Raw genomic sequence first — 27,807 nt, forward strand, 5'->3', positions numbered from 1 at the left:
TGGATGAAAGGAGAGTCGAGGCCTTCAGGAATGATGTGGCCAATGGAAAATAATGGAACCAATCAATTATCTTACGTGTACTAAGAGGCTGAGGAGTGAGGTGAATTAGCGACAGATGCAAGGAAAACCAAGTCAATGAAAAAAAATCACTAACTCCAGGAAAAAAAAAAAAAAAGGAACATCTGGTATACCACAGCCCCTCACCTGTGACTAATGATCCCAGACTCATAAAACACTGAATACTGAATTTACCAAATTGCAGTATACCTGTATTGAGAGGTTGGGGAAAGGGGAGCAGATGGGAAGGCTGCTTAAGAGCACTAATTCCACATCTGTCAAGATAAGAAGTTCATAGATGGATGGTGTCTTAAATGGATGACTCACGAGATAATGTACACGTATTGTTCAGAACCATGGAGATGTGTAAATGCCAGAAAGAGTCAAATGTGATTTCCTGTGGGGTGGGGTTCTAGAGGGGGGATGGGGCAAGGACCCTCTATTTGTTATACATTTTTTTGTTTTCAGTTTTTTCAAAAAATTTGATACACACGTACAGAAAAGCACATGAAAGGTACAAACTGTTTAACAAGTGTAAAGTATTAGAATGTGGGAACTTCCCTGATCATAAACTTGCACCCCTGTTCTAAGCTTTTTTGTATTATTTGAGCTCCTAAATTATGGGCATATAAAGTAAGAATGACTCTAAGATGAAAAATCTGATCATACAGCTTGGGGCAGATCAGGGGGTTGCTGCTACTTCATTTGTGAGCTGACCTCTCGAGTCTCCTCGTATAGTGTTTCAAGTTCCCCAGAGAGGGACTGCAAAGCAGCAGGGGTCTGATGGGCTTTGGCTTCTCTGTGGATGTGCATTTCATAGCTGCCGGGTGGCCGACCCCCTCCCCGAGCGTCCCAGACCTGCTTGCTCACGGGTCTGTCCTGTTCCCTGGCAGGCCCAGCATGTCCGGGCTCCACCTGGCGAGAAGAGGCCGAGAACAGAAGAAGCTGGACCTGCACAGAGACTTTACTGTGGCTTCCCCGGCCGAGTTCGTCGTGCGCTTTGGGGGGGATCGGGTCATCGAGAAGGTACAGAGGGCGTCCCGGCACTCGGTGTGGGGTGAGGTGGGCCAACCAGCCTCAGGCTGCAGAGAAAAAGTCCTGCCCCTTTGTGAGCGCTTGCGAAGGGCTGGGCGCTGGGCTTCATCAGCTTTTCACCCTCACGACAGCCTAAGTGACAGGTGCGTGACCCCATGTCACAGAGGAGGAGACTGGGGCCTCTGAGAAGGGTGGGGAGGCAAAGACCCTTCGTGCAGGGGGCTGCTTTCTGGGTTTCTAGGAGGGGAAAACCCAGCCTAAAACCCAGCCCTGCCCTCTCGAGGGGTATAGCTCCTTACAGGAGAGCAGACCCAGATACTAGAATGACAGTGACGGAAGGAAACAGCTAAAATTGGTGGTTTGTGAAGGCTTTTCACATTGTTTCCTGTTCCAGCCGGTAAAGGCCCTGACCTCGTGCCGTTTGATCATTCCCGTCGTATTCACGGAGAAGCTAGAACTCAGGGATTTGACATTGGTTGTCCAAAGTCACGTAGGTAGTAAGTGCTGAAGTCAGGATTTGAACCCAGGTCAGTTTCACTGAAAGGCCTTTTTCTTTTCCATTTTATTTGAGGGTGGTAATAATAATAATAATAACAACAACAACAACAACAATGGCGGCAGCTACCATTTATTGAGGGTCTCCTCTGGGCCAGGCATCCTGTTAACTGCTTTACATTGTTGTGTCTCATTTAACCATCCCCACAGCATTGTCAGTGGGTATTATTTTACAGATGAGGAAACTGAGGCCCAGACAGGGGAAGTGGCTTGCCCGGGTCTCACAGCTAATCAGCGGCGGAGCTGGAATTTGAAACCAGAGCCCATGCCCTCACCCCAGCATCCTAAGTACAACATTGAGCCACAGAGACTCATATAGGTTCCCCAACCCGGCTGCCACCAGTCTCCCTGGCTGAAAATGCACACGCCCACGCGCCCCCCCAAGCCTTGCTCTGATAATTAGGTTGAGGAAGCCATAGCCCAGCTGTTCTATCATCACTCATGGGAGGCATTTTTGAAAGGGGAAAAGGAACGCAGAAACTACGGTGGCCACTCGCGGAATGTGATGTCTGGGCTCGCATTCCCTTCTGTAAAATAGAGGCGATCACATCCCAAATCTCCAATGAGACTTGTCCTTCAGGGCCATCATGAAGATTAGTCAGCGATGGAAGGACCTTAAAATTATGGACTTGGTACAGAAGTTGGAGCTTTGAACCTATACACCTAATTTTTTTTTTTTTTTTTTTTTTAAACAAGAAAACTAGAGCTTGGTTTTATAGAGACCAAACCAGGAGGTTTACCAGTCTGAGCTCCTCATATGAAGATGAAGCACAGAGTGGGAAGGGATCTGCCTAATGCCACACAGCAAGTTCACAACACAGTGAGAACTGAAACTAGGACCCCTCTGTTGCTGGGGACAGCCAGCCTCACTGCCTTTCTTCCTTCCCAAATCTGGGACCTTTAACCTTCTGGATACAGAAGCAGCCACCGGGGACAGTTCAGAGCATAGGTCATACTGTGGAGGGCTCACGAGTCCCAGCTCTGCCACTTACTAGCTGTTTGATCTTGGGCAAGTACCTTAACTCCTCTGGGTTTTAATGTCTTTAACCCCAAATAGTGATAAAAATACAACCTCTTTCAAAGGGCTGTTGTGAGGTTGAAATGAAATGGTGCTGGTAAAATACACTATACTGTAGCTTGGTACATACTAAATGCTCAAAAAATGTTACATGATCATGATGGCGCCAAACAGAGGAATCAAAAATCATTCATCCATCCATCTGATCATCCATCCTCCCATCATCCATTCAACCATCCATCCATTGGATCATCCATTCATGCATCCAGCAGACTTTAAGTACCTGCTCTGTGCTGGGCTGAGTGCCGTAGAGCTACAAAGAGGTGCCATGGGAGGCTCACAGAGGTGAGATGAGCCCTGGGGTAGCACTCAGCCTCCAGCACAGGTAGATGTGCAGCTCTGGCCCCTTCCTCATTTCCCCCGTCCAGGTGCTCATCGCCAACAATGGTATCGCCGCCGTGAAATGTATGCGCTCCATCCGCAGGTGGGCCTATGAGATGTTCCGAAATGAGCGGGCCATCCGGTTTGTAGTCTTGGTAACCCCCGAGGACCTCAAAGCCAACGCAGGTATTGATACTTGGGCCCTGACTTTCTTCCCCTCTGCCACGTCCCCCCGTCCTTACCTGCCCTCACCTTCTTCACCCCACCTGGGCCAAGTCCATCCTGGACCCCAAACAGCATCGCAGGGTACCTCTCCTGAGCTCGTATTTATTTCCCCTTTCTTTATTTAATTAAAATTTCTGCTGACAGCAAGAGTGACCCATATGTCTTATAAAAATGCAAATGGTTAACATGCAAAGCGGAAATCTCACCTTTGAGAAACGTTACAGTAGATTGGTGTTTCTTCCTCCGTATGTTTTCTTCTTGCACTTGTATGTACTGTTTTTCAATCATTCCTTCATTTTTCTATTTCTTTACCTCTCCATGTCTATTACCATTGATCATTCTGTTAATAACTGTTGGACAATTTGCTTTTTTCCCTGAACAATTGTATCCCTTTACAGACCCTGCACACAGCAGCCAAACAGATCTTTTAAAAATACAGCTCAGGTCCCATCAGCCCCCTCCTGTGTCCAGCACCAGCTACCTCACCCCCCCGAGCCTCCCCAGAGTTCAGGCCCTCGGCTCTGCTCTGCACAGACGTGGCCTCCTTTTTGCTCACTACAGTGAGGACAGGTTTCCGTGTTAGCCCCATTTTACAGATGAGATAATCGAGGCATGAGGGTGTAACTCCCTTGCCCGGGGTCATGCAACCAGTATGTGATGCAGGCGGGATTGAAACCCGGGGCTGAGTCCACAGCCTTAGGCTGTCGGGTCTCCCATTGTGCTCAGGCTAAAATTCCAGAACCTCACTCAGGCCAATTAAGGCCTCACATGACTTGGCCCCTGCTGGCCTCCTGAACCCCCATCTCCCACCTCTAGACATCCATCCCTGGGCCCCAGTCACACTGGCCTCATCAGTTTTGGCCTCGCTCTTTCCTGTTGCAGAGGCTTGGAATGTTCTGGATGTTCTGCTGACAGTGTACAGCAGGTCTCCACCCCTCCACGCACGACTTGGGTCTCATAGTCCTCCTGGGCATCCCTCTCAGAGAGCCCTGGCGCTGCTCACCGTCTGTAGTTATCATGTTTGTCTCTTGTTTATCTTCTCCAACGTGATAGTAAAATTCAGCGAGGAGAGGGTCATGGTCTGACTTCTCGCTTTATAATCTCTGGGACCTCTCCAGTCACCAACACGTGTTGGATAAACTATCAGAGGCAGGCGGGCCGGAAGGAAGCATGGCTCTCGAGTTTCTTTCCAAGTCTGCACATAAAGTTCGACATCATTCCTTTTCAGGGTCTTCGAGAATTTCATAGTACAGATGTACCAACTCCTGACTTTTGATTGAGTCTAGCTTTTCACAGTTCACAACACTGCCCCATGAACACCCTCTTACATCAGTCTTTGGCCTCGTCGATGAGTGTTTTCTTAGAACATATTTCTAGAAGTGGGATCCTGGTTTTAAAGAACATGAATATTTTTAAATCAAAACATTGTATTGTATTCAGCTTTGAAAAGGAAGGGAATCCTGTCTCATGTTACAGCAGGGATGAACCTTGAGGACATTATGCTCAGTGAAGTAAGCCAGTCAAATACTCTATGATTCCACTTATATGGGGCACCTAGAGTTGTCAAATTCTTAGAGACAGAAAGTAGAATGGTGGTTGCCAGGGGCTTCGGGGAGGGGGAGGGGGAGTTGTCATTTTATGGGTATCGAGTTTGAGATGCGTGAGATTAAAAAGTTCTGGAGATCTGTTTCACAACAATGTGAATACTTGACAGTACGGCGCTGTACACTTCAAAAGTGATTAAGATGGTAAATTTTGTTATGTGTTGTTTTTTTTTTACCATGATTAAAAACAAACATTGTATTGTTTAATGGCTAAACAATATTAAGATAAACCTTAAATAAGAATTTTTAGGGAGTTCCCTGGTTGCCTAGTGGTTAGAATTCCAGGCTTTCACTACCGTGGCCTGGGTTCAGTCCCTGGTCGGGGAACTGAGATCCCGCAAGCCGCGTGGCAAGGCCAAAAATTAAAAAAAAAAAGAATTTTTAGGGCTTCCCTGGTGGCGCAGTGGTTGAGAGTCTGCCTGCCAATGCAGGGGACACGGGTTCGAGCCCTGGTCTGGGAAGATCCCACATGCCGCGGAGCAACTAAGCCCGTGAGCCACAACTACTGAGCCTGCGCGTCTGGAGCCTGTGCTCCACAACAAGAAAGGCCGCGATAGTGAGAGGCCCGCGCACCGCGATGAAGAGTGGCCCCCACTTGCCGCAACTGGAGAAAGCCCTCGCGCAGAAACGAAGACCCAACACAGCCAAAAATAAATAAATAAATAAATAAATAAGTAAATAAAGGAGTTCCTTTAAAAAAAAAAAAAAGTACCCCTTTATTAAAAAAAAAAAAAAAAGAATTTTTAAAACCCACCTCTAATCCGACTATCTTGATAACTTGTTTCCTTCTTTTTTGTTGCTTTCCAGGCCTTGTCCAGACACCCATGTGTTTTCTTTTTTTTTTTTTTTTTTGATGTGGACCACTTTTGAAGTCTTTATTGTTTATGTTTTGGTTTTTTTTGGCCATGAGGCATGTGGGATCTTAGCTCCCCAACCAGGGATCGAACCCACACCCCCTGCATTGGAAGCACAGAGTCTTAACCACTGGACCGCCAGGGAACTCCCCAGATACACATATATTTTCACATGATTAAAGTCATACTCAGTTTCCTTTGAACTATCATATACATTTGTCCATCGTTGCCCTAGAATCTTCATGGTTATCCTTTTAGTGGCGGTGCATGGTGGCATCCTGCAGATGTCCTGTCCTCGACTTCAGTCTCTCAGCCCTTCTTTTCTTTTCTCTCCTGTTTAATCCCAGAGTATATCAAGATGGCAGATCAGTACGTCCCCGTCCCAGGAGGGCCCAACAACAACAATTATGCCAACGTGGAGCTGATTGTGGACATTGCCAAGAGGATCCCCGTGCAGGTAAGTCAGACGGGACACCCCAGTCTACCCACGGCGTGGGTGACGCCCTGAGCGCTGGAGCAACCTGATTCCACAGTTTGGAAGGGATGGAGGAGCTGGGTCCTAGGAGACTCTGAAATCCAGGGCTGATGTGACCCAGCAAAGAGCTTCTGGGGTGTGATGGGAGGCGAGTTCTTGAAGAAAGACCTTTGTTCATGCCTCTCTGTGTTTGCAGGCGGTGTGGGCTGGCTGGGGCCATGCTTCTGAAAACCCCAAACTTCCGGAGCTCCTGCACAAGCACGAGATTGCTTTCTTAGGTAGAGTGCGCCTCCATCGGATGTGTGGGAATTGGGGTGTTGATGGGATGCTTGGTGGGTCAGATTCTCTTTAATACAGCCCTGTAAGGAGGGGACCAGTTTGATATTCCCAAATCACACTTTCATGGTCAGGAGCAAATGAATCCAGGGGTGGGAGGTCATGTGGATAGGTCGGCCAGCCCAGGGAAATAGGAGCCATTACCATGGTTACCACAGCAGAATAATGCCAGGCAAGCAGAACCCTCTGCTGGTGTTCCTGTTGGTACTGAGATACCAGTCATGTTCAGATTTCTAACTAGGATTGGAAACCTTTCTGATAAGGCCACACCTTTTCTTGGGCTGTTCTCAGACCTTTGAAATGCCCTCAGCCCCTGGGACCAGAGCCCCTCATCTCTACTATTTATTAGGTAAAATGATACTTATTGTCTATGGCATCTGTTTGTTTCAGGATTTGGATTTGAAATTTGTAAACTTTGCTCAGTTACACTCTCTGTTACGTGTGATGGGAATCATTTACCATCCCCAATAAATCCCTATCGCTCCTTATCTCTGGGCCCACAACCCAGACTCACATATAAAGCAGCTTGCTGCTAAGTCAATACCTGATATTCACCTAAGGGTCTGCCTGATGACCTGTGCTCGCTGATGTGTTCTTTGTCCATGACCTCTGATTGGCTGTCACATGGGACTCTCATTATCTCTCATGTTTAATTCTGGAGATTGATGGTCCAGCCCCAGAGCCAGCCAACTACAGCCCAGGCCAAATCTGGCCTGCTGCCTGCTTTTGTAAAAAAAGTTTTGTTTTTTGTTTTTTTTAAATAAATTTATTTTATTTTATTTATTTATTTTTGGCTGCGTTGGGTCTTCGTTGCTGCGCGCGGGCTTTCTATAGTTACGACAAGAGGGGGCTACTCTTCGTTGCGGTGCACGGGCTTCTCATTGCCGTAGCTTCTCTTGTTGCGGAGCACGGGCTCTAGGCACGTGGGCTTCAGTAGTTGTGGCACGTGGGCTCAGTAGTTGTGGCTCGTGGGCTCCAGAGCGCACCTCAGTAGTTGTAGCGCACGGGCTTAGTTGCTCCGTGGCATGTGGGAACTTCCCGGCCCAGGGCTCGAACCCGTGTCCCCTGCATTGGCAGGCAGATTCTTAACCACTGCACCACCAGGGAAATCCCGTAAATAAAGTTTTATTGAAACACGGCCCTGCCCATTCATTTATGTATTGCTTATGGCTCGTTATAGAAAAAGTTTGCATGGTCTAGTGTTTTGAGGTGCTGGCTTGCCCCCTTGGTCTAGCTTTTTGCTAGTGAACTTTGTATAGGCCACAGAGCTTTGGTTGTAAATCACGTTTACAATCCACATGTATTGAAAGTTGACTGGTAAAGTAGCAGACTAATAGATTTTTTTCTTCCCCAACTTGATGTTAAATCCTTGGAAGCTGGGACTTGGGGACTTTTCTTTGGGTACCTGGTTGGCACCCGGCTTCCAGGGCCTTGTGGCTGACTTGAGTCTGCCTTCCCCTTTGCCCCAATCCCTCAGGCCCTCCCAGCGAGGCCATGTGGGCACTGGGAGACAAGATCGCCTCCACCATCGTGGCCCAGACGCTGCAGATCCCAACGCTGCCCTGGAGCGGAAGCGGTAAGCGACCCTGAACCTCACTTCGGGGGAACTCCTGGGCCCAATCTTGCTAATGTGAGCAGAGGGGGTGACAGGAGTATACTTTTTTAATTCTTTCATTAAAAATTTTTTCAATGATCATGAAAGTGGTCCTATTTCATTGTAGACAACTTAGAAAATAGGAGAAGTACAGAAAAAGAAATAGAAATCCTTTATAATCGACTGACCCGGTTTTTATCATTTGTTATATTGTTCCAGCCTTTTTTCTAGGCACATCCTTTAAAAAACCAGAGCTCTTACATTTAATAGTTTGTGACTTGTTTTTTCTCACTAATCTTTCTATGTCAGTAAATACATTTTACAGCATTTAAAATGCCTGCATAGGACTATATTATACAGACATACCGTAATTGACTTAACAATCCTCTATAGTTATACATTTAGGTTGTTTCCGATGAATTATTTTCTAATTTTGAAAATATTGAAAGCTTTGATAGTCCTGTACCTAACTTTCTATGTCCATTTTAATCACTTCCTTAGGATAAATTCCTAAAAGTGGAATTTCTAGGATAAATTAAAAAAATAAACAGGAAAAACGTCTCAAGAGTTTCTTATTCAGTTTGATTTTTTTCCTCCAAAGATTGAATTTTAAATTTAGAATGAAAAGTTTGTTTCTGTTTTTGTTTTTTTTTAAATCTTCACAGGGTTTTGGAAAGTAATGAGTCACATACGAATGACTCCATAAGGTAGAGTTGGAGTTGGGAATTTTTTGGATTCAGGTTAATATGGCTGTTCTTGGTAGACTCAAGTCTGAATTTTCTTAAGCTTGGTTTCCCATTCAGGGTTGAATCAGTCCTTAAGGAAATTAAAATCCACTGCAGGAAGCTGAAGGGCTGTGTCTGAATTCTGCTGGTCTAGAGGCCAGGTCTAGAGTGGCTTTGGTGGGAAGAGGCCCTGTGTTTCTGTGTCATGTCTATGCTCTTTTGGGGAAGATTCAGTTTTCTTTGTGACCCTCCAGGTCTGACGGTGGAGTGGGCAGAAGATAGTCTGCAGCCGGGGCAAAGGATCAGCGTCCCAGAGTACATTTACAACGATGGTTGCGTGAAAGATGTCGATGAGGGCTTGGAGGTAAACGCTCCTGGGGGGTCAGGTGCCAGAACCCTCTCAACATCCTGGTAGCAGCGGAAACCTCTAAAGTGGTCTGTTTGTCCTTTGCCCCCAGGCAGCAGAAAAAATTGGTTTTCCCTTGATGATCAAAGCTTCTGAAGGCGGTGGAGGGAAAGGCATCCGGAAGGCAGAGACTGCTGAGGACTTCCCAATACTTTTCAGACAAGTGAGCAGTTCGCGCTGCATATTTTTCCATGTGTCTTTGGGAATTGTGTTTATTCAGTTGGTGGCCACCAGATTCTTTCCACTAACATTGTTGTGTCACAATCAAGAGGACACTTGCGGGAGCTGCAATATTGCTGTGTTGTGTTGCAAAACAAATGCATACATTTTTACTCGCAGAAGTCCAAGGTTTTTGTTGATCTGTACACTATTTCCTTAAGATGTTTGATTCTATGAATCAGTGTGTCTCTAAAGGATTTCAGAGGTATCTGCTTGTGTCTATATTTGTCTATCGAGAGATGGGATATTTTGTACATTTTAGCAGTTTCAATATTTTTAACGTTTCTAGACAATTGATTTTTATTGTCCGAACGAATTGTATATTTACTTATTTGTAGCTGGTTTTCCACTTTTAAAACATTATGCCCAGGGGGTAGGGGAAGGGATAAATTAGGAGCCTGCGATTAACATACACACACTACTACGTATAAAATAGATAACGAACAAGGGCCTACTGTATAGCATGGGAACTATACTTAATATTATGTAATAACCTATAAGGGAAAAGAATCTGAAAGAAAAAAATGTATATATAAAACTGAATTGGGCTTCTCTGGTGGCACAGTGGTTAAGAATCCACCTGCCAATGCAGGGGACACGGGTTCAAGCCCTGGTCCGGGAAGATCCCACATGCTGCGGAGCAACTAAGCCCATGCGCCACAACTACTGAGCCTGCGCTCTAGAGCCCGTGCTCCGCAACAAGAGAAGCCACCACAATGAGAAGCCCACACACCGCAACAACGAGTAACCCCCGCTCACCGCAGCTAGAGAAAGCCTGTATGCAGCAACGAAGACCCAACGCAGCCAAAAATAAAATAAAAAAAAACAAAAAACACTGAATTGCTGTGCTGTACAGTTGAAATGTACATGATATAGTAAATCAACTATACTTCAATTAAAAATTTTTTTAAAACGTCACCTAACTATAGATTAAAGAAAAACCCGTTATGCCCATTGTTGGCAATGTTTATAAAAATTCATACCGGTAATCTTCCTGTTCTTAACCCAACTATTTTAATATTTCTAGGTTTTCTTGTAGACCTTGCTCACATATATATTTAATTTATTTTATTTTTTAAATTTTTATTTTTTTATTGAAGTATAGTGATTTACGATGTTTCAGGTGTACAGCGAAGTGATTCAGTTATACATATATACCTCTTCTTTTTCACATTCTTTCCTATTATAGGTTATTACAAAATATTTACATGTATATTTTAAGGAGTTGTATTTGGCCTACACAATATTTTGTTCTACGTTTAAAAAATTTCAAATTGTGGATCATAAACAGTTTTACCCTGTCCAGTCCTTATGGTTATTTTGATGATTGCACAGTATTCCCTATGTGGCCATTGTCTTATTTATCAAACCTTTGCTTTTTTGTGAAATGTTAAGCTTGCTTCCATTTTCATTATTATACACAGTGCCACTATAGTATAATATGGTATTTAATACTATAAATAATATTTAGCCTTTTTTTTCCTCTTCTGAATTATTTTCTTGGGTAAAGACCGTGGGGGAAGAGGGATTTAGTTAAATAGCATGTACTTTACACGCACTGACAAATACATACCAGTAAATTGCGTTCTCAAAAGGTTTACCGATTATACAGCTGTGGGCCATGTGTGAGTATTATATAAAGTAGTGGTTTCACTACCACATGCCCCTATTGGGATGTACTGGTTTGGGAGTATTTTGGGGGGAAGAATTTATATTTTGGGGAAAGTTGCAACAGCAGTACAGAGTCCCCATCTACCTTTCACCTCCTTTCCCCTATTGTTAACATCTTTTGTAACAGTACCATGACTGTCACAACTAAGAGATTAATTTCATTAATCCATGTCTATTAAGTGAACACCAGACTTGATTTGGATAACCCCACTTCTCCCCACTAATATCCCCTTTCTGTTTCAGGATCCAGTCCTGGATCCTACCTTGCATTTAGGGGTTGTACAGATTTTAAAGCTTTTTTCTTTCTTTTTTAAAAAACAGGCTTTACTCTTTAGGGTAGTTTTTAATTCACAGCAAAATTAAGTGGAAAGGACAGAGTTCCCATATACCCCCTGTTCCCCAACCGCATGCAGAGCCTCCCCCAAGCTTGCTTTTTTTAGTTACATGAGTGCAACATGAAAATGTTCTCAGTGTCAACACTCAGGCAATTCAGTCATACGTTACGAATAAAAAAGTAAATGTCCCTTTCGCAACAACACCTCTCAACCCCTCGCCCCTTCTCAGATGTAACCCCTGTTAGCCACTGGGTTTCTTTCCAGTACTTTTACTGTAGTATAGACTTTTACATAGACCTTCATATAATTCTGTTTTATTATTTTTCACATAGGTGGGATCATCCCATGTGTTATTGCAACTTGCTTTTACAAAGAATTTGTCTTAGAAATAATTCCATGTGAACACTTATTTTTACTTCATTTTTAAGGGTCTCTGGACAACATGCCTATGAGACAATGCCTTTCAGACATTAAAAGTATGGAGTAAGTCGGTCTGTAGGTTCCACTGAGGAGAGCTGGCTGAGAGAGTGAATTAAGTGGGAGGAAGAGAAGCCTACAGAGTAGTGTGTTTTGGTTCTATTTTTGTTTCAAGAAACATTTTCTCTGTACGCATAGAAGAAAACCAATTTGTACCCAACTCTTAACAGCATATTATCCTTAGGAGATGGTGTTGCAGGAGAATTTCAGTTTCTGCATTATGTATTTTCATCATATTTGACTTAAAAACCACGAGAATGTAATGTCTTTGAGAGAGGTAAAACTAAAAGATCGGCAAAACCAAGGGCATCCCTGCCATCGTTTTGCGCCCTCTTTGGAGAACTTCCTGCTCCAGCCCTGCTTCCCCAGGGAAGAGCCAGCCACCCTGCCGTCCCCCCAGGTGCAGAGCGAGATCCCCGGCTCCCCAGTCTTTCTCATGAAGCTGGCCCAGCACGCCCATCACCTGGAGGTCCAGCTCCTCGCTGACCAGTATGGGAACGCCGTGTCCCTGTTTGGGCGCGACTGTTCCATCCAGCGGAGGCATCAGAAGATCATAGAGGAGGCGCCGGCCACCATTGCCGCGCCGGCCGTGTTCGAGATCATGGAGCAGGTGGGCTCTGGGGAGTTCGGGGGGAGGTATCTCAGCTCAGAACCATCAAGAGCTCTCAACAGTCCAAGTTGCCAAAGTGGGGTGGGTGTCCAAGAAGAGACCAAGTGGCGGTGGGGGACCCATCGTGGAGATGATTTCAGCCTCACACGGGGTTACTGGAGTACGATCTCGGAGGTCCCAAGGTAGCTTACACACAGCAGGTCCTCAACCTGCCTTTGGTGAGGGAGCTAGTACGTTTTCCCCGAGACAACCACTGGAAGCCCCTCGCCCACCTTCGTCTCTCTGCAGTGTGCCGTGCGCCTGGCCAAGACCGTGGGCTACGTGAGCGCGGGGACCGTTGAATACCTCTACAGCCAGGATGGCAGCTTCCACTTCTTGGAGCTGAATCCCCGCCTGCAGGTGGAACATCCCTGCACGGAAATGATCGCCGATGTCAACCTGCCGGCCGCCCAGCTACAGGCAAGGAAACAGGCTCCGAACCCTGGGGCTTCTTCTGCCCAGAGTGGGGGTCCCCTGTCCTGCTCAGATTAGACCTCCCTGCTCATCTCTTGGCTGGTGTCCTGGGGAGTGACTGTTTTAATGTGTGGGTAGCACGGAGAGCCATGCAGTGGTTTGTCACCTTCGTCTGGCCATATAGCCCTTGGAGAAACTGGCAAAAGCCATGGACCTTCACCCTGGAAAAATCTATTTTATACAATTTGGGGGCATTTGTAGACCTCCCCAGTACCCATTCATAGACCTTTGTTTCATTACAGCCTCCTCATGGAGCCCTTTTAGATATTTCCGCCCCTAATTTCTCCCCTATGAAATGTTAATATCACAGATATACTGTATATCGGTTTGGATACTGTAGTATAGCTGTGTGTTATATAGGCATACCTTGTTTTATTGCACTTTGCTTTATTGCATTTTTTGTTTGTTTTTTTGTTTTTTACAAATTGAAGTTTTGTGGCAACGCTGTGTCGAGCAAGTTATAATGGTGCCATTTTTCCAACAGCATTTGCTTGTTTCGTGTCTGTGTCACATTTTGCTAATTCTTGCAATATTTCAAACCCTCCACCAGCAAAAAGATTAAGACTCTCTGAAGGCTCAGGTGATGATTAGCTTTTTTTAGCAATAAAGTATTTTTTATTTAAGGTACGCACATTGTTCTTTCAGACATACTGCTATTGCACACTTAATAGACTACAGTATAGTGTAAATGGAACTTTTATATGTGCTGGGAATCCAAAAAATTTGTGTGACTTGCTTTATTGCAATATTCGCTTTATTGTGGTGGTCAGAATTGAACCCCCAATATCGCCAAGGTCTGCCTGTACATAGAAAGAGTAAGATTATTTTCACCCCCAAGAACAAATGTTTGCCCTCTTGGGCTCACCGCTGCTAAGAACATGTCACCCAGAGTTAGGAACTCTTGCATTAATAGAAACTCTTTAATTTTTTTATTAATATCTCCTTCCTTCCTCCCTTTCTTTCTTGAAAATTTCTTCTAAATTTTTAAAAATTTAAATTTTGATTAAATTTAATTAACTGGAAATTTAATTTAATTAGTTTTTACTTTGATTTAATTAGAACTTAACTTTAATGTCTTAAAAATCCTCCCAGAGTTTTTATTCCGTTTTTTATTTTGCTTATTTTTTTCAGTTTGAAAAATTTCAGAAAAGTTGCAAAAATAATACAATTAACACCCCTACCCTGCACCTCGGTCCACCACTTGTTAGCATCTGACCACATTTGCTTCCTCTCTCTCTATTTGTGTTTTTGTATAATTTTTTGTTTTTTCTTGGCTCAACCTTTTGAGAGATGTTTTGGCTTGAACTTATGCCACTTTGCCTCTAAATCTTTCGGATAAGAACCTCCCGGGAATAATACCGCGGTAGAATTGCCCCACTCCAGAAACAGAGCTTTGACACCCTCCACTTACCTATCTGTTACTTACTGTCCACAGGAAAGTTTTCCCTGTTGTCCCAATAATTTGTTGCTGTCCTTTGTTTTTCAAGTCCAGGATCCAGTCCAGGACCCATACATCCCTTTCCATTTTCATGTCTCCTAATCTCTTTAATCTGGAACCATTCCCCAGTCTTATTTTTTTGTCCTGGATGTTGACATTTGTGAAGTGTTCAGGCAGAATGTCCCTCCATTTGGATTTGCCTGGTCATTTCTTCCTGCTGGAAGTCACTTAAACACTTTGGCAGGATATTACACAGGTACCATTGGGTCCCTTTTAGTGTGTCACATCCAAAGACCCAGCAGATTCAGTTTGATCTTTTGGTTCACCTGGTGCCCGTCACTGTCTGTTTTTCACTCGGTCCTCCAGCCCAGCTTTCCCTGTGTCCTTCACAAAACCTTCTTTGACTCTGCAGCTGGACACCATTCCCCCACCCCTTCCACAGCACTAAGGATCTGTAACTTTTATTTGATGCTCGCGATGTTGTTCTGTGACTGTCGCTTCTTTTCCCAGCGACACAGTTCACTCCTTGGGGGCAGGATCAAGCCATATGTCTTTCTCTCTCCGTGCCTCTCCTGCCACCGTGTCGCCCGGTCTGGTGGGCACAGGAGGAGCTCAGTATATCTGAAATCATTCACCACCACCCCCAACCTCCATCGCCTCTAGCACTGGCCTCCGCGTTTGGGCACTGACCCTCTTTTGGGATGGATTTCTTGATTTCAGATCGCCATGGGCGTGCCTCTGCACCGGCTGAAGGATATCCGGCTTCTGTATGGAGAGTCCCCATGGGGGGTGACGCCCATTTCTTTTGAGACCCCTTCCAACCCTCCCATCGCCCGAGGCCACGTCATTGCGGCCAGAATCACCAGTGAAAACCCAGACGAGGCAAGTCTGAGGGCCCTGAGTTTCCACCATCTCCGACCTCCCAGCGTGTGGCAGACCCCGAACCTTAGCCTGTTGAGACACCCAGGTTCACAGTTTACAGGCGAAGACGCTGGGATGCGGGAAGGGACATGTCACGGTTTATCCACGTGTGATGTGTCCCAGGTACCGGGCAGATGCCTTCATATGTCAGTTACATGACAGCCCTGCCACTGGGCATTGTGACCCCACATTACAGCTCAAGAGGTTGGGGTGACCACCTTCACGCCCGGGACTTGCTGAGGCCATGGCCAAGCCCCACTGGTGGACTATACAGACCACGTCCATCTTTGGGACAGCCAGGTTTAGAGCACAGGTCCCTGGATTTGTGGCCCCATGAACTTTTTGCTGCAACATACAATCTGGTTCATTCTAAGGAGTCCCTATGTGACTTGTTCTTACTTGTGCCTTAAGATACCAACCAGCTGGCATCTATCAAGTTTACATGCTTACTGACAGTTGATTGTCACATAATCTCCATAATCTACCACAATTTAGTTGTTTAATAACTACATTTAAGAAATTTGGGAGAAGAGAGGTTTGGGGTTTTTTTTACCTCCCACCTTTTTTTTTTGTAAATAAATTTATTTATTTATTTATTTATTTTTGGCTGCATTGGGTCTTCGTTGCTGTGGCCGGGCTTCCTCTAGTTGTGGAGAGCAGGGGCTACTCTTCATTGCGGTGCGCGGGCTTCTCATTGCGGTGGCTTCTCTTGTTGCAGAGCACGGGCTCTAGGCTCGCGGGCTTCCGTAGTTGTGGCACGTGGGCTCTAGAGCGCAGGCTCAGTAGTTGTGGTGCACGGGCTTAGTTGCTCTGCGGCATGTGGGATCTTCCCGGACCAGGGCTCGAACCCGTGTCCCCTGCATTGGCAGGCGGATTCTTAACCACTGCGCCACCAGGGAAGTCCTCCCACCCCACCCCCACCTTTTTAATGGAAGAATTTTAAACTATGGTGACTGTATTAGTTTGGGATCTTTGGCTACAGGCGAACAGTCAGTTCTGATGGTGGACAAGCAAAACGGGAAATTTTCAGAGGGTTGATGCCTTGTTCACAGGTGCCTGGGAGGATGGAGGATCATGTGTAGAAATAGCCCAGGCACCTGGAACTTTCCATCTCTTGCCTCCAGGCATGTCTGCCAAAACGAATGCCTCCATCACAAGCTTCAAGAGTTCTAATCCCAGCAAGAAGATCCAACCCACCCCCCTTTACCACAATTATACTCAGAAGGGGTTGTGCCATCCCCGCAAAGGGAATTATGTGTGTGTTAGCATCAGCAAGGGCTAACACTGGATTTCCTTACCTGCTGAAATTTTCATAATCTGGAATTGGAAATCCAACTCCTCTTTTTTTTTTTTTTTGGCTGCGCTGCACAGCATGTGGGATCTTAGCTCCCTGACCAGGGATTGAACCCGTGGCCCCTGCAGTGGAAGCGTGGAGTCTTAACCACTGGACCGCCAGGGAAATCCCGCCAACTCCTCTTTTATTTACAGTTTTTATTGTCAACAATGGCAAACATTTAAAATCAGTATGTACCTTCACTCAGCTCCATCAGTGATCACCGATCCCAAACTTGGTGGTGGTTTTTTGACATTTTTTTTTTTTTAAGTAAAAATGACACACATTGACGTGCTCACCTGGAAACACCTGCACCCCTAGTGAGAAGTATCAGTGTTTTATTCATCACGCTAAGCTCTTGGGTGTGTGGGGGTGGGGGCTCTTGGGTTTTCCTAGGATTTAATTCTGATGAAAATATATCTGGAGTAACGATTTCTTCCATTTTGCTTTTTCTGTCTGGGCTCCAGGGGTTTAAGCCGAGCTCTGGAACGGTCCAGGAGTTGAATTTCCGCAGCAGCAAGAACGTGTGGGGTTATTTCAGCGTGGCTGCCACTGGAGGCTTACATGAATTTGCCGATTCCCAGTTTGGGCACTGCTTCTCCTGGGGAGAGAACCGGGAAGAGGCCATTTCGTCAGTATCTCCCTCCCTCCCTTCCTTCCCTCCCTCCCTTTGAGAAACTAAAAATTAGCCTGCTGCTTCAGATGCAGCAGCACTTTAGGAGACGAAGAGCAGACCCTATTTTAAATACCCTATGCTGAAGTCCGAGAACCCAGTCTGTCCTCTTCCCGTACTTGAGATCCATGACATACATGAAATCAGTTCACCAAGGTCATTGGTCTTGAGCTTATTACAGGTCGATCTTGAAGGAGATCCAAAGAATGTTCAAGGTGATTCTAAAAGTTTAAAAGGTGCTGAGTACTATAGCCTTTTTTAAAAAGGTGGTGCTGGTTGGGATGGGGCTGGGGATTCTTTTAAATTTAAACCTCATAAGTGGTTCCTGGAGGAACCTACATTGACAAAGAAGCTTACAAATTCCAAAACCTCCACATCTGTTTTTTAATTGTTGAAGTATAGTTGATTTATAATGTCGTGTTAATTACTGCGGTATAGCAAAGTGATTCAGTTATACCTATACATACATTCTTTTTTTTAACATTCTTTTCCATTATGGTTTATCATAGGACATTGAATATAGTTCTCTGTGCTATACACTAGGACCTCGGTGTGTATCCATTCTATATTTAAAAGCTTACATCTGCTAATCCCAACCTCCCACTCCATCCTCCCCCAACTCCCTCCCCCTTGGGAACCACCAGTTTGTTCTCTATGTCTGTGATCCTGTTTCTGTTTCATAGATAGGTTCATTTGTGTCATATTTTAGATTCCACATATAACTGATACCATATGGTATTTGTCTTTCTCTTTCTGATTTACTTCACTTAGTATGATAATCTCTAGTTGCATGCATGTTGCTGCAGATGGCATTGTTTCATTCTTTTTTATGGCTGAGTACTGTTCCATTGTGTATATTTACCTCATCTTCTTTATCCATTCATCCGTCAATGGACATTTAGGTTGTTTTTATGTCTTGGCTACTGTGATAGTGCTGCTATGAACATAGTGGTGCATGTATCTTTTTAAATTAGAGTTTTGTCCAGATATATGCCCGGGAGTGGGATTGCTAGATCATATGGTAATTTTATTTTTAGTTTTCTGAGGAACCTCCATACTGTTTTCCACAGTGGCTGTACCAACTTACATTCCCACCAACAGTGTAGGAGGGTTTCCCTTTTCTCCACACCCTCTCTAGCATTTGTTATTTGTAGACTTTTTAATTATGGTCATTCTGACCAGTGCGAGGTGGTACCTCACTGTAGTTTTGATTTGCATTTCCCTAAAAATTAGCAGTCAGAACCCCCGCATCTTAACATTTCTCCTGCCTTGACCTGGGAACAAAAAGGTAAACACCAGTTCAGTTTGTAAAATTAAACATTCTTGTGGAGGTGTCTTTTAGAGTGAAAAATCCCAAAGACATTTCATTTGAAAAGCATTTAAATCTGTCTGGCCTGGGGCACTTAGCCATGAATTAAATGGAGTTTGGTGCTTTTGAGGGAGAGAGTTTCTTTGCCAGCTTTGAGTAATTCATCTTAATCAGTGAAAAGTTGAGACGCTTGGAGCAAATAAGGATTAATAAAAGGTGGGATGGTGGTCAGCCAGCCCAGCTGTCTCCGAGTGAAGTGACCTGTGGCTTGTCCCACACTGTGAGTGGCCAGTAATCACTTCAGCAGAATAGGAAGGAAAAATTCCAGCTCTTATTGCTGTCAGTGTGCAAGAGGGGGATCAACTGTCCCTGTCTTCCCAGGACTGTTTCCTGGGATGTGGGATTTCTCAGTGCTAAAACTGGGAAAGTCCTGAGCCACACAGGACAAGTTGGTCACCTTTGAATCCAGTGGCTCAGCCTGTGGATGCAGGTTCGGGTCCCACACCCAACTTGCAGTAGCCTATTTGACACCCTCATTTAACCTCACTGCGTCTTCATTTTCTTACCCTCCCGCTGGGGTCTCGTGGCCCCTTTGTCATACCTGCTGACAGAACGCAGGAGCATTGTAACTGGTGTGAAAGCTCTCCTCTCCCACGAAGTGTTCTTATGCCGCCTCTTCCTCTGGTGCCTTTCCCCAAAACACTCTCCCTATGATTTCATGGAGAGTGGAGGTTTCTGCCCTTTGGACTGGACACCCTGTTTGGGGGGAGGCAGCCCCTCTGGGAAACGGGAGGTGGTTACAGCCAAGCACGTGTGGGCTGGTGACCGCCATGCCCAGAGGGGGGCACCGGTGTTGGCCACCTACTCGTGCACCCCAGGCACACCGGACAGCTGTGTGCACAGGTAAAGAGCGGCTCATTCTTGGGACACTGGGGGATTTTGATAGGTCCAGCGGGGGAGGGAGTCAGAGCAACTGGCATGGTTAATAACAATTATAATCACTGTAATAAATCATAGCAGCTAAGGTTTATTGATCAGTGACCATGTGCTTTATACAGACTGTCTCATTTTAATCCCCAAGCATCTGTGTGAAGGCAAGGTTATTCCCCCATCTTCCAGATGAGGAAACTGAGGCCCAGGCAGTTAAGTCACTGGCCCAAGATTTGCTGTACCAGTCAATGCTGGAGCTGACATTGCCCCAAGCCGTCTGACTCAGGGCCCTCCCTAAACTTCTGTGCGGTTCTGACTCACTGGAAACCACTCCAGAACTCTGATGATGCATACGTTATTTGGGAAAACAATCCGTGTGCCTTCCCCTCAAGGAACATGGTGGTGGCTTTGAAGGAACTGTCCATCCGGGGCGACTTCAGGACCACCGTGGAATATCTCACCAACCTCCTGGAGACCGAGAGCTTCCAGAACAACGACATTGACACCAGCTGGTTGGATAATCTCATCGCCGAGAAAGTGCAGGTGGGGAGCTGCACGTGTCTCCCCTGGGGGTCCTGGAGCCCTCCTGGCTCGCCGTGGCTTTGGTCACTGTGGATACTGACATGCAGAGTCTCTCCCAGGCCGAGAAGCCGGATATCATGCTCGGGGTGGTGTGCGGAGCCTTGAACGTGGCCGACTCGATGTTCAGGACCTGCATGACGGATTTCTTACACTCGCTGGAAAGGTGGGGCCCATGGGTACTTCCTTTCCCCTCTTGGGATACGTGTTGGTGGCAAGTAAGGCAGAAACATGCTTTATTTGGGTGTAAATCCATCACCAAACAATTAGTGAACCTCTCCTACACGCCTGCCTCTGTAGAATTCCTTGGATAAACCTGGGCTGCCCTAGAAGAGGATGGGGTAGGGGGCGGGAGGGGAGGGATACTCAAGGCCAAGGCAGCCATCATCCTATAGACAGCAGTGCGCTTATTCGTGCTGACCTGTGCAAGGTACGTCGTAACACTCAGGAGTTCAGTAGAGGAGGAGGTGGATTTGAGAAGCAAAGCAGGTTATAGGTCGCCTCTACAAATGGTTCTTTCCCATACCCTCACCTGAATCAGGTGACCAGTGAAATGGACCCTGTGGAAGTGGCCAGGAGCTCCCTCTTAGGATAGACCAGGGTTTCCCAACCTCAGCACCGCTGACATTTTGGGCTGGGTCACCTTTTGTGGTGAGGGCTGTCCTGTGGGACAGGGTAGGAAGTTAGCAGCGTCCCTGGTCCCATCCATTGCATCCCCTCTCCCCCTGGAAGTCAGGACCATCAAGTATGTCTCCAGATATTGCCCGATGTCCTCGGGGTAGAGGCCAACCCTACCCTCCCACCCCACATTGAAAACCACTGTGGTAGGCAAAGGAAACTACTGAAAGGGAACTAGAAGGGCGAAAGTTCTTAGTGCTTGGATAATACGCTTTTGGATGGTAATAGAATCACAATCCGTGCATTCGTTTCTTTCATAAGCAGGCGGCAGAATTCCCACGTAAGGAATTTTTTCAAGAAGAAGCAATATGGTTATTGCTTCTTAGAGAGCCTTTTTGAAATGTCACATCCCGTAGCAAGAGCAGTTTCCTTAAGTTCTAAGGGATGTCAGGTTCTTTGGGACTCTCCATTCCTTGCCTTTTATCAGTCAGGTGTGTTGATAGTTAGAAGAGGCAAAGAGTGAGTGGTTTTTCATATCCAGGGGATGGATGGCTGCGGAGTTCTTGGTCACTCCCAAACTGACCACTGGTCTGTCTCCTCTCTCAGGGGCCAGGTCCTCCCTGCAGACTCTCTGCTGAACATTGTGGATGTAGAATTAATCTACGGAGGCGTTAAGTACATCCTCAAGGTAAAGGTCCCTGTTTCTTAGATGTCTCCCACACTCTGGTGGCTCAAGGGAGTTTTATTTCTGCGATGGGCCATCCCTGCAGTGGATTTTCTCATGCTTGGTCCCAGGACTCCCCGTGCAGTCCTGTGACCTTGAAATCTAAGGTCTTTGGATTCCAGAACCCATAGGCTTGAGCCACGCACACAAGGCACGATAGAGCGTGTATTGGTTTCCCGTGTCTGCCGTAATGAAGTCCCATAAACTGGTGTCACTTCAAACAACAGAAATTTATAGTCTCTCAGTTCTGGAGGCCAGAAGTCCAAAATCAAGGTGTTGGCTGGGCCATGGTCTCTTTGAAGGCTCCCAGGGAGCATGCATTCCTAGCTTCTGGTAGTTGTGGGCAGTCCGTGGTGGTCCTTAGCTTGTAGGTTGTCACTCCAGTCTCTACCAGTCTCTGGCTTTGTACGGCCACCTTCTCTGAGTGTGTCTGTGTCTGTCTGTCTGTCTTCACATCCTCATCCTTCTGTGCCTGTCTCTCTGGGTCTCTTCTCTTACAAGAACACCAGTCAGACTGGATTTAGGGTTCAGCCTAATCCAGCACAACCCCTCCTTAACTAACTACATCTGCAAAGACCCTATTTCCATTAAGGTCACAAGCTGAGGTTCCAGGGAGGACATGAATTTGGGGGGACATAATTCAACCCCTTACAAAGTGTGAGCCGGACCATTGCTCAAGAGCAGAGCGTGTGGGTGCATTTCCCAGGGCTGTGAGACTGGCTTTGTCCAGCGTCTCTGCACCGAGAATGAATGTGTGGATTTCCGACTGCTTCCGGGTCTATCACCAGCATCCCTAGAGCTTGTCAGGGTTGCTTTCCTCTGTTGGAAGTATCTAGTTACCCGTCCTGAGCCATCCCAGGCCAATTCAGCAGAGTATCAAAGAATATTTGAGATGTGCGAGCACAGGATGAGCCCCCCAGGTCCAAGTCGGGGTGACCTTCGGGAGTGATGTGTCCCCGGGAAGCCAGGGCCTCCCCAGCACTTCCCAGCCTCACATTCCATGGAAAAGGCAACAGAATTTTTATTTTCTCTTACCTGATTTTTAACATTGCTGAGCACACATTGAACTTTCAACTTTGGAGATTTTCAGGCTTCGTTCAGCCAAACGAGTGTGTTATCCACGTAACGTGTGTAAAATCGCTTCCCTTTTGGCCCTGATGCTTCCTGGCTACCTTTGGGGGCCTGGGTCCCCTCACCTTGATTTTAAATATGACACATGCTCGTTGTAGAAAATGTCAAAACAGCAAACAAGCATGAAGCGTCAGAAAAACAGTCCACCATGGGGGAGTTCCCTGGTGGTCTAGTGGTTAGGATTCTGCGCTTTCACTGCTGTGGCCCGGGTTCAGACGTTTTAGCAGACCTCTTTTCAGTTATTTTTTTCCTTATGCATTGATTTTATAGAGTTAAGATCATAGTGCAAATGTTTTTACTGCTTTGATATTATCATGGCCTATAGTTTCCCCCTGTTATTAGCAAGTTTTCCTTAACATCAGTTTAGAGTCTGCAGCACGGTCCAATAGAACTTTCCGCAGGTATGGAAATGTTCTAAATCTGCTCTGTCCAGTATGGGCCACCTGGGGCTATGGAGCACTTGAAATGTGGCGAGTGTAACTGAGGAGCTGAATTTTACCTTTCATTTAATTTTAATTAACTTACATTTGAAAGTCTGGCTAGGGGCTACCATATTTGACAGTGCAGGTCTAGAACATTCCATGGCAGCACCCACTGTTGGAGAGCTCGTTTGATTCTAGGTTTTCCCGTTACCATAAATAATGTGGCAATAAAGATACCTCTATTTCTTGCCATCTTTTGTCATTATATATATATTTCAGAGGTTGAGGGCTCTTTAGGGTGTTAGTTTTCTGAGAGAGAGCACATAATTTGAACTGAGGGCCAGGTGGGGCTGGTATTTCAGATTGAAATGCAGAGCTGAGGCCAGGGCCTGGCCGTATATGTCTCCTTCCAGCGTCCCAGATCCACTGTGTGTCCCTGGGCAGGGCCAGGTGTAGCGGGCAGAGCCCTAGTCTATGTCCAGGCCACTGATGGAGGCCCCAGGTCTGCCTCACCCAGAGCAAGGCCCCCATCTCCCTGGCTCCCAGGGCAGCCCTGCTTGGAGATAGGACCGGAAGAAAGCCCCCAGCCCTCCAGGGCACACAGTGGACAGTGATGCCCGGCCTGGGTCTACACCTGCAGCCGGCAGCCTCTAGCCCACCCACGGGGCAGGTGTGGCTCGCTGACCCCGGGCTCCCTCCCCATCGCCGCTCCCTTGGGGTGAGTGAGGGCTGGCCCTCGAGAGGTGAGGTGTCCACCCCAGCACTCCCGCCGTGGACACTAGCCTTTGCTTGTGGTCAGGGGGGCCAGGCGGTGCTCTGGGGGCACAGGGCCAAGCAGGCATCCTCATTTCCAGTGGGGACATTGAACTGTCCCCACAGGTGGCCCGGCAGTCTCCAACCACGTTCGTCCTCATCATGAACAGCAGTCACATCGAGATCGACGCCCACCGGCTGAACGACGGGGGGCTGCTGCTGTCCTACAGTGGCAGCAGCTACACCACGTACCTGAAGGAGGAGGTCGACAGGTGTGTGGTCGTGGAGGGCACACAGAGCCAGCTCTCCCCTGCGGGTCTGAGGGTCTTCGCTAAGGCACCTTCTCTGGAACATTCTGGGGCTCCTGGAGAGGTTAATCTCTCGGCTGGAATTCCATGCAGCTGGCAGGCATATATGGGAGGCTCCCAGGAGGCCCTTTTCTAGTGTTGGGAGGATTCAGAGCCGAATGGGACGTGACTCCCAGCTCCACGGCCTGCGAGGTGTGTGCTGAGTGCCAGCGGCTCCGGGTCTGAGCTGCAGTGTCCGTACCCATCAGATCAAGGCTTGGAGAAGATGAGGCCGTCCGATTAGGGAAGGGGCTATTTATTGAGCATCTGCTTACACCAGATGCCGGGCTAGGTGTTAGGATGCAGCCGTGGTCATGACTCATGGAGTCTGTCGGGGAAGAGACACGTGGAACAAGCAGGTGGCGGCGGGAAAGCTTGCTCTGTGTCTGGCTGGGTGGAGGACGGGATGATCCGGAAGCACTTTGCACAGGAGCATCGCGTGTCCTCCTGCTCCAGCGCGTCTGACCACCCTGAGCTCACACGATGAATCACAGACTCGCCCACCCCCATGGACAGGCAGCAAAGACCCTCCCGACCAAGAGAATAAGATGGGGAGGAGTAGGGTTCCAGAGGCCCCGTGCCTGAAAAAGCTCCAGTTAGGTTCCCTTCCGAGTCCTCGATGGAAGAAGGTGGACTAGATTCATCCCAGATCGGTGGTTTTTAACCTCTTTTTAACCCGTGTTCCATCTGCCAAGAATATTCAAGATGATTATAAGCTCCATCCATGGGGCATGCTCTTCCCAGTGCTAAGGCGAAGGCTTTCAGTGGGTCAGTATTTACTGAATAATAGTGATTGACTGCTTTCTCTACGCCAGGGCCTGTTGGAATTATGTCAGGAAAAGGAACTAGTTTTCAGCCAGTAAAGGGTCCCACCCAGCTCACTCCCAAAGTCTCTGCGGTAACTGTCAAATGCTACCATTTGGGAAAAATGGAGTGAGTCCCTCAAACCACACGCAGGGTGATGCTCACGGCTGCCTTTAGGAAGGGAGGATGCCGTCGAAACCCTGGCGCGGGCACCTGGGTCGATGGTCCGCCCCAGTCTCCCCACCACCTCCCCGCGCCTTCTCTCTCCAGTTACCGAATCACCATCGGCAACAAGACGTGTGTGTTTGAGAAGGAGAATGATCCCACGGTCCTGAGAGCCCCTTCGGCGGGGAAGCTGATACAGTACATGGTGGAGGACGGGGGCCACATCGAGGCTGGGGGCAGCTATGCTGAGATAGAGGTGACCGCAGACCTGGCCCCCTGGGAGGGGGGTAGGGCGGCAGCCAGGTCTCCCTTACACCCCCTCCCAGGGAGGGCCATCTGCCAACGCTGCTTCACCTAAGCCAACAGACCTCCCCTCTCACCTGGGCTGTCATCTGCAGATTCCTAAGAGAGCCATGTGTGTGGGGTTCAGCCCCAATTCCCTGCAATATCCAAAGGGAAAAAAAATCTCAAAAATGTATACCCCCCAAGGAGTGAGTAAGGACGGATGAATCATGATGCGGACAATTAAAAAGTGGTAAGCCAACAGAAGCAAAGCACTTCCCACGTGGCAAGCACTGTTCTAAGCATTTTATCTGTCTTTAATTACCTTCTTTAATCTTCCCAGCAATCATATAAGTTGGACACAAATGGGACCCCCATTTTGTACATGAAGACACGGGGCCCAGGCAGGCTAAGGAACTCACTCAAGGTCACACTAAGCCAGGATTCAAACCCTGCCTCCATTCTCTGCTGCCCAGGAAAATAGTGATTTTTGTAATGAAAATATAACAACAGTAGTAGCTGATGCTTGTCGGCCTCCTACTATGTGCCATCCTGTTTCATCCTTATCAGCGCCCTGTGAGGCAAGACTGTCATTTCTTCCCATTTTACTGTTGGGGAAACTGAGGCTCAGAGAGGGGAAGGCATGTGCTGGAGATCACAGAGTGATGGGTGGAAGCAGGGGTTCCATCCCAGGCCTGGCTGACTTGGGTGCCCAAGCTGTGAACTTCTGAGCAAAGGGTGGGACAGTCCTGTCAGTCTGCAGCCCACACGTGATAACAAAACTCATCACATCCACACGGCCAGACTCTCAGACCAGTTCAAGGGGCTGACGACTGTACTACAGTCATGTTCTTCATTCCCCAGAGGGTTTTCTCACTGCCTTTAAAAAACGGAGCTGGTGACAAAATGCACCGCATTTTAGGAATGTGTGTGTCAGTCACCCTACATCATATGATTCATCTGTATTTCTAAGAGAGAGGCCTTCCTTTGGAAATAAAGATCAGTTTCCATGTCTGTAAAATGGGCACAATGAACACCTGCCTCCCTGGCTGGCTTGGCAGATGGAAAAAATTTATGCCCGGCGCTGTGCCTGGTACACAACAGATTGTGTAAATGCTGGTTCCCTCTCTACCCTCCGCTTGAACTCTGCCCACAGAGTCATTCAATGGAAATGACACGGTCCCTGCTCCAGAGTTACTAGTTTGGGGTGACACAGGCCAGTCCTAGTGGGCTCCATCTAATTTCTTCTTTCTGCAAAACAGGTGATGAAGATGATCATGACCCTGAATGTGCAGGAAAGTGGCCGGGTGAAGTATGTCAAGCGCCCAGGGGCTGTGTTGGAAGCAGGCTGTGTGGTGGCCAGGCTGGAGCTCGATGACCCTTCTAAAGTGCACCCGGTATGTGGCACCCGGCACAGCTACCCCGTGAGCCAGACAGGCTTGTGGCCCCGGCTCTCCTGCCACCACCCGCCCCCAGCAGCCAGCACGACGGGCGTAGGAGTGTGCCTGCCTGTGCCCACATCCTTCTCAGCAGCTTCCCATCCCACTTAGAATAAAAGCCATGTGTTTCCGATGATCTCCAAGACCCCCCATGAGCTGTGCCCCGCTTTCTTCCCTGGCTTCATCTTTTCTCCCACTACCCCTCCCTTAATCGAATGCTCCAGACCCATCCCCCTGGGGCCAGCTCCCTCTGCCTGGAAGAACCTTCTCCCAGACGCCCACAGGGGAAGGGTTCCTTCTGTGAACTTTGACGCAGACGTCATCCCCCCAGTGCGTTATATAGAGCTGTCGTGTCTCCGTGACATGACATGACTTACCCTCCTAGAGTAAGCCAGGCCTGCGGGGAGGTGGCTCACCATTTATGCATGTAATTTTGTTTTCTCTACAATAATTAGTGTATATGCCCAGGAAAAAAGAAAAGCTAGAAAAGCATTTTTAAAAAAAATCAAATCGACTCTTTTCTTCATACTATTCTATTAGTTTCATTTGTTTTCTTCTTCTTTTCATTATTCTTTTTAGAGGGTTCCCAAAGCTAGAAATAGACTGAGCTTTGTTAGATCACCAGGAAGGTCTGTGCCTGCGTTGTGATTCCTTTTAGCAAATGTTTCCCGGGCTAGATTCTTGAGACAGCGCCCAGCCACAGGTCAGGAGGCTCACAGATGCCCGTGAGAAAGACGGGCAGATAAGCCTTTGTAATTCAGCTCGGTGAGTGCAGTCAGAGGGACTGCCCTTGGCCGCTGGCTGTGAGGGCCCAGGTGGAGAAGCCAGCAGCAGATTGTGGAGAAAGGA

The 27,807-nt window shown here is 47.2% G+C and overlaps 1 protein-coding gene across 3 annotated transcripts in view; it reads left to right on the top strand.

Moving 5' to 3' along the window:
- The window catches only part of ACACB (acetyl-CoA carboxylase beta), a 142,921-nt gene that overhangs the window by 63,737 nt on the left and 51,377 nt on the right, over window positions 1-27,807 (top strand). For all 3 annotated transcript variants that reach the window (XM_082354420.1, XM_082354421.1, XM_082354422.1), the window contains 17 exons: window positions 951-1,083; window positions 3,094-3,232; window positions 6,077-6,186; window positions 6,401-6,482; window positions 8,018-8,116; window positions 9,114-9,223; window positions 9,318-9,428; window positions 12,368-12,577; window positions 12,866-13,036; window positions 15,249-15,410; window positions 17,250-17,413; window positions 20,087-20,237; window positions 20,336-20,439; window positions 21,498-21,579; window positions 24,048-24,193; window positions 25,343-25,493; window positions 26,782-26,916. In XM_082354420.1, the coding sequence (XP_082210546.1) occupies window positions 951-1,083; window positions 3,094-3,232; window positions 6,077-6,186; window positions 6,401-6,482; window positions 8,018-8,116; window positions 9,114-9,223; window positions 9,318-9,428; window positions 12,368-12,577; window positions 12,866-13,036; window positions 15,249-15,410; window positions 17,250-17,413; window positions 20,087-20,237; window positions 20,336-20,439; window positions 21,498-21,579; window positions 24,048-24,193; window positions 25,343-25,493; window positions 26,782-26,916 (2,260 nt within the window). The remainder of the gene's footprint in view (window positions 1-950; window positions 1,084-3,093; window positions 3,233-6,076; window positions 6,187-6,400; window positions 6,483-8,017; window positions 8,117-9,113; window positions 9,224-9,317; window positions 9,429-12,367; window positions 12,578-12,865; window positions 13,037-15,248; window positions 15,411-17,249; window positions 17,414-20,086; window positions 20,238-20,335; window positions 20,440-21,497; window positions 21,580-24,047; window positions 24,194-25,342; window positions 25,494-26,781; window positions 26,917-27,807) is intronic.

Source organism: Balaenoptera borealis (assembly GCF_965194805.1).
Source record: "Balaenoptera borealis genome assembly, chromosome: 14".
NCBI lineage: Eukaryota > Metazoa > Chordata > Mammalia > Artiodactyla > Balaenopteridae > Balaenoptera > Balaenoptera borealis.